General features: G+C 57.9%; 1 protein-coding gene across 3 annotated transcripts; it reads right to left on the bottom strand.

Moving 5' to 3' along the window:
- Window positions 1-364: 364 nt before the first annotated feature.
- KISS1R (KISS1 receptor) lies at window positions 365-4881 on the bottom strand. Of its 3 annotated transcripts, none has more exons than XM_069591934.1 (5): window positions 4278-4881; window positions 3091-3239; window positions 2461-2596; window positions 1967-2199; window positions 365-1775 (listed from the first exon to the last, which is right to left on the bottom strand). In XM_069591934.1, exons 1-5 carry the CDS (start codon window positions 4666-4668, stop codon window positions 1377-1379), a joined length of 1308 nt encoding a protein of 435 aa, XP_069448035.1. In that variant the 5' UTR covers window positions 4669-4881; the 3' UTR covers window positions 365-1376. The 3 variants fall into 3 exon arrangements, with proteins under 3 accessions (XP_069448035.1, XP_069448033.1, XP_069448034.1); XM_069591932.1 differs by having other exon boundaries at window positions 3091-3215; window positions 4278-4721; XM_069591933.1 differs by having other exon boundaries at window positions 3091-3326; window positions 4278-4621.
- Window positions 4882-5798: the final 917 nt, after the last annotated feature.

The following is a 5798-nucleotide window of genomic DNA, read 5'->3' as shown; positions in this document are numbered from 1 at the left end:
AAGTCCAGGCAGCCATGGAAGCACACTGGCCACCAGCCTGAGAGCAAATCCTTCTCTGGCCTTCCCAGTCCAGCCGCTGGGTTGGTGGCTCCACCCAATACCACCCATGGATCACAAGAACTGCCTGGCTGGGTCCACTCACCCACAGAACCGTGAGCAGCGGTACACTGATGCTGGGGTTTTCCCTGGTGGTCCAGTGGTTAAGACTCCCCCTTGTGATGCAGGGGACATGGGTTTTATCCTTGGTCAGGGAACTAAGCATCACATGTTTCAGAGCAACTGAGCTGTGTGCTGCAACTAAGACTTGTTGCAGCCAAATAAATATATATATTTTTAATGACACTAGTTTTGAAAAATACACTGATGCTGCTATATGCCTCTTTATTTGGGGGTGTGTTATGTAGCAATAATCCTGCTCCCTTGGGTTGTTGTTCAGTCATTAAGTCATGTCTGACTCTTTGTGACTCCATGGACTGCAGCATGCCAGGCTTCCCAGTCCTTCACTGTCTCCCAGAATTTGCTCAAATTCATGTCCATTGAGTTACTGATGCTATTAACCATCTCATCCTTGGCCACATTTTCCTTGTGCCTTCAATCTTTCCCAGCATCACAGTCTTTTCCAGTGTGTTGGCTCTTCACATCATATGGTCAAATTATTGGAGTTTCAGCTTCAGCATCAGTCCTTCCAATAAATATTCAGGGTTAATTTCCTTTAGGATTCACTGGTTTGATCTCCTTGCTGTCCAAGGGGATTTCAAGTCTTCTCCAGCACTGCAATTCGAAAGCATCAATTCTAAGGTACTCAGCCTTCTATAAAGATTGTTGCAACTCTCATATCCATACATGACTACTGCAAAAAACAGTTTTGACTATACGGACCTTTGTCTGCAAAGTGATGTCTCTGCTATTTATTCAGTGACACCCATGATTTTCCAGCCAGGACTCACTCACAAGGTACCAAGAAGAATACCTTATTTCATCCATTTTAAGATGTACACCATGTTCACTTTTTAGTATTTCTGAAAATGGCATTTGTACAGTCTTATAATTGTACAGTCAACCACAGGGCAGCATGTGAAAAGTCCTATTGACGCTTCCTCCAAAGTTCCAGAAAATGTCAGCATCAAAGCATCTTCAATTCAGGAAACACAGAAATAATAATTACAGCATCAACAGTGGCAAACATACAGCAGATTTGTATCAAATGTTGCAAGAGGGCAAGGCCTTTTCACTATTATGATTTTGGGCAAAAACAGAATAATAGCAGCTGCTATTTAAGCCCGCCTGTTTCAGAGGGGCCTGTCTTGATCCCTTCAGAGAGGGCTCAGAGAGACACGGTGTGTTCCCTCAGAACGCACAGCATGCTCAGCCCGGGACTACCGCTGCCTGACTTCGGGGGGCCTGGCCTGGCCCAGGCGTCGCAGCTGGGTTTGGCGGGCGGCTGCAAGGCCCGAGGGTCCAGGCCGCCAGGGCCGCGGGAGCGGCCGGGGAGCGCAGGGGCAGACGCGGCGGAAGGCCTGGCGGAAGTGGGAGCCCAGGAAGGCGTAGAGCAGTGGGTTCAGCGCCGAGTTACAGTAGGACATGCAGTGTGCCCAGATCTTGAGCGCGTAGGCAGCGTAACTGCGCGGATGCCAGGCACCGGCCGGGCCCAGCGCCTGCAGCAGCAGGAACAGCTGGATGGGGCCCCAGCAGGCAGCGAAGAGCAGGACCACTGCCGCCACCAGCCGCGAGACCTTGGCCCGCACGGCACCCGCCCGCTCCACCAGCAGCTGCCCCTGGGGAGAGAAGAGGGGGAAGAGGGAAGGCGAAGGGCCGGCGGCGACTACATCCCTCCTCGGGCGCTCCCCTTCTTGACCCTCCCGAATTACCCCCGACCCGGGCCACCGCCCCCCACCCCCTACCCCGTAGATGCGCCTCACTCCCCCCACCCTCAGTCAGGCCCCGCCCCGCCCACCCAGCCGCGCACCTGCAGGGCGCCGCCGGCGGACGCTGCGCGCGCGGCTGCCCGGCCCAAGTGGCGCAGCATGGCCCCGTAGCAGGCACAAGTGGCCACCAGCGGCAGCAGGTAGAGCGCCAGCAGGTTGTAGAGAGCGAAGGCTCGCTCGAGGGCGCGGCTGGGGAAGGCCTCGCTGCAGTAGGTGCGGGGTCCGGAAGACAGGCGATGTAGGGCGAACACCGGCGCCGACAGGACAGCCGAGCCTGCATCAGAGCCCTGTTGAAGACCCTGCCCCGGGGGGACGAGGGGCGCAAGAAGGCCCGGGTCTCCCCGGTGCCTCCCGGGCAGCGGGCCACTGAGGGCCTGCTAGGCGCCGGTCCACTTGGGTCCCCGCCCTCAGGGGCCCTTGCAGGGAACGCTAGTGCGCCCATTTCCCAGATGCACGATCGAGGCAGTGTGAGGGGGTGAGCCCAGGGACGAAGACTTGTCTCCCCCCGCCCGTGCGACCCCCATGCTGAACTCACCCACCCAGATGCCGAGGCTGACTGCCAGCGCCAGGCGGGGCGTGCGGCGGTGCAGGGCGCGCAGCGGGAACACTGTCACGTACCAGCGGTCCACGCTCATGGCGGTCAGGGTGGCGCACGTGGCCTGCACCGAGACCTGGGAAAAAATGGGATTCCGGCGTGTGGCCCCCTGCCCCGTCAGGGCCTTTCCCTGTCCGCGCCCTCCTTGCGGGTCCCCCACTGTCCAGCCACTCGAGTACAGGCAGGACCTGACCCGGGAAGGTCTCCAGGGCCCACAGTTGAAGGGGCAGGAGAAAGGGGTGCCAGAGAGGACCCCAGGATGGTGGCGGAGGGAGGAGCCTTCGGGGGTAGCCTGAAACCGCCAAGACTGAGACTAGGAGAGGCAGAGCCATCCTAGTAGGATCCCAATACCTACCCCAGCCCTACCCAGTCAGACCCAGTGCCCGCCCCGCCCACCTCCACACCGGGTCCGTGGCCCTCACCAGGCGGCAGGGAGGCGGTCCGTGCCCCAACCCAGACTCTGCCCCGCCCGCCTCCACAATCGCCCGTGGCTCGCACCAGCCCGCAGGAGGTCCGACCCCGCCCACACCCAGACTCCGTCCCCGGCCCTCCTGCCCTCAGCCCGCGCACCTGCTGGATGTAGTTGAGAAACTTGCACATGAAGTCGCCCAGAACCCAGTCGGGCAGCGGGTAGAGCAGAGCGGTGAAGGGCACGCAGCACAGCAGGAACATTAAGTCCGTGGCCGCCAGGTTGGCTGCAGGCCGAGGACGCGCGGGTTCTGAATGTGGGGCGCATCGCCCTAGCCCTTCAGCGACCTGGCCCAGCCTCCTGGGTCTCGCTTTTGTCCGAGTGACCAGCAGGGCGGCTCGGGAGGCACCCAGAGAGACCCCAGCATCGGTGGGCAGAGAAGTTGGGCGCTTATTCTCACGTTTTTATATTTCAAACACCCCTCACCCAGCACCTGCTTTGTAGCCATTCAGGCAGTAATGGGCCCTGCTCCTCCCTGTCGGGACTGCAAATAGGCCCTTGCCCTCTGAGCCTCAGTTTTCTCATCTGCAATTTGAGGGGTGCCAGCCAACAGAGAATGGAGAACATGGACCGAGTGAGTACTCACCCGGCTAGGGCACCCTCATCGCACAAACGTATAAACTGAGCCTCTGGGGCAGTGGTTGCCAACTGGGGGCCCGCGGGCCACTCAGTCTTTCTCCCACTCCATTTATTCATCCCACATGGTGTTATAAGAACCACATTTCAATCGGACATCTTCCTTGAGTGGCAGTGGCCAGCGCTCCATGGGCCACACTCTCCAACCTCCCTTTTAGCTACTCCAGTCAAGATGGAACTCTTCAACGCCACATTTGGAGGCCTCCAGCCTAAGGTACAGGGACAGTAGGGAAAGGACCAGGGGCCCGGAAGCGGAGAAATCCCCAACTGAGAGGACCCCGACTCACCGCTAGAGGCGCCCCCCGGCCACTACGCCTTCTCATTGCTGCTGCTGCTACTGCTAAATCGCTTCAGTCGTGTCCGACTCTGTGCGACCCCATAGACGGCAGCCCACAGGGCTCCCCCGTCCATGGGATTCTCCAGGCAAGAACACTGGAGTGGGTTGCCATTTCCTTCTCCAATGCATGAAAATGAAAAGTGAAAGTGAAGTCACTGAGTCGTGTCCTACTCTCAGCTACCCCATGGACTGCAGCCTACCAGGCTCCTCCGTCCATGGGATTTTCCAGGCAAGAGTACTGGAGTGGGGTGCCACTGCGCCTTCTCGTAGACCCCCAGAATGGCCCTCCGGCACCGTGAAGCACCGGACGCTCACCGATGTAGAAGTTGGTCACCGTCCGCATCTGCTTGTGGCGACAGATGACGAAGATGACCAGTGAGTTCCCTGTCAGGCCGAGCAGCATCAGCGCGCCGAAGAAGAGCGGCACCAACCAGGCGTCCACGGGCCAAGGCGCAGGGATCGCGCCGTCCGAGGTGTTGGCGCCACAGCCCGGGCAGACGGTTGTGTTGGCCGGCGCCCACCAGGACGCGTTAGGCCCGGACGCGGACAAGGGCTGCATTGCCACCCTCTTCCTCCTGACCACCCTCCGGGATTGCACTCTACTGTCGTGACTTTCCCGATCGCCCTCCAGGGATGCGCTACAAAATCTGGGTCGCAGCTTTTCTGGAATCCTCAGCTGCAGCCCCTGCGCATTTATACCCCTCATCCCACCGTGCCCCGCCTTCCCGCCTCTCCTGCAGCCGCTGGCCACTCCCTCCTCTGCCTGTGCGCCCTCTGTTCGCCGGAGCAACACCCTGCTCCCGCATCTTGTCCTCCCCCTCCAAGGTAAGGGTGAGAGCACAGGAGGAGGACTGGGGAAGGGAGTGTGGAGCAGAACAGGGGGAGCGGTCGGCTTTCTGGAGGATGCTGTAGACCAGGGAAGGACCCATCCTTACCCCAGGAGACTCACCAGCAAGAAAAGCAGAGGGACAAAGCCTCAGAGACTAGGGGATGAGGCCTGTTAGAGGCCGTGCCTCTGACCTTCCATGGGGTTGGGGCTCTGGGCTGGTGGTGAGGCCAGCCCTCACAGGCCCTGAGTATCACTGCTGCCAGGATTTGTCCCAGGACACTGGGGAGCCATGGAAGGTTTAGGACAAGGGAGGGTTGCCCAGAATCTGGTGGTCAGAAGATGCCTGTTCTTTCACTAACTCAAACTTCCCAAGACTTTGATGCAAATCAGATCCCTAGGGATTGTCCACCTTCCCCTTAATGGGCAATCAACTGGCCACTGTCTGCACTGGGGACACAGTCACCTGTGCTGCTGGTGGTGGGAACCAGGTGGGGGGCAGTTTATAGAGAACTACGTTGATCTTCAAATCCACACTCAAAAATGTATCCCAGGTAATAGCCTGTGAGGCAGGAAACAGGGCATGAAGGTGCAGAAGAAAAGATGCTGTCCTCTGTGTAAAACAAAGATTAAAAGGCGGAAAAACAATGAAGTATGCACAAGGGACATTCCTGGTGGTCTCGTGGTTAGGAATCTGCCTGCCAATTCAGGGGACACAGGTTCAATCCCTGGTCCATCTGGGAAGATTCCATATACCAGGGGGCAACTAAGCCCACGTGCTACAACTACTGAAGCCCAATCTAGAGCCTGTGCTTTGCAACAAAAGAAGCCAGCTCAATGAGTAACCTCAGCTGTCTGCAACTAGAGAGAGCCTGAGTGCAGCAATGAAGATCCAGCATAGTAAAAAAATTAATTTTAAAAATGTGCATGGGCACCAAAGTGTATTAAACATCTCCAAAAGAAAGTACAATGAGCCTGGGATGGGGGGAAGGTAAACATTTCTCTGTTCA

The sequence above is a fragment of the Ovis canadensis genome, chromosome 5 (genome assembly GCF_042477335.2).
Source record: "Ovis canadensis isolate MfBH-ARS-UI-01 breed Bighorn chromosome 5, ARS-UI_OviCan_v2, whole genome shotgun sequence".
Classification (NCBI taxonomy): domain Eukaryota; kingdom Metazoa; phylum Chordata; class Mammalia; order Artiodactyla; family Bovidae; genus Ovis; species Ovis canadensis.
The sequence above is the reverse complement of the archived record's forward strand: the minus strand, read 5'-3'. Positions and strand labels throughout refer to the sequence as shown.

Excerpts from the sequence above, each read along its gene's own strand:
- KISS1R (XM_069591934.1), bottom strand. The coding sequence starts at position 4,668 with ATGAGGGGTATAAATGCGCAGGGGCTGCAGCTGAGGATTCCAGAAAAG. Across the intron at positions 2,200-2,460 it reads CAGCCTCGGCATCTGGGTGG|GCTCGGCTGTCCTGTCGGCG; the intron begins GTGAGTTCAGCA and ends GCTCTGATGCAG. Across the intron at positions 1,776-1,966 it reads CCGCCGGCGGCGCCCTGCAG|GGGCAGCTGCTGGTGGAGCG; the intron begins GTGCGCGGCTGG and ends TTCTCTCCCCAG.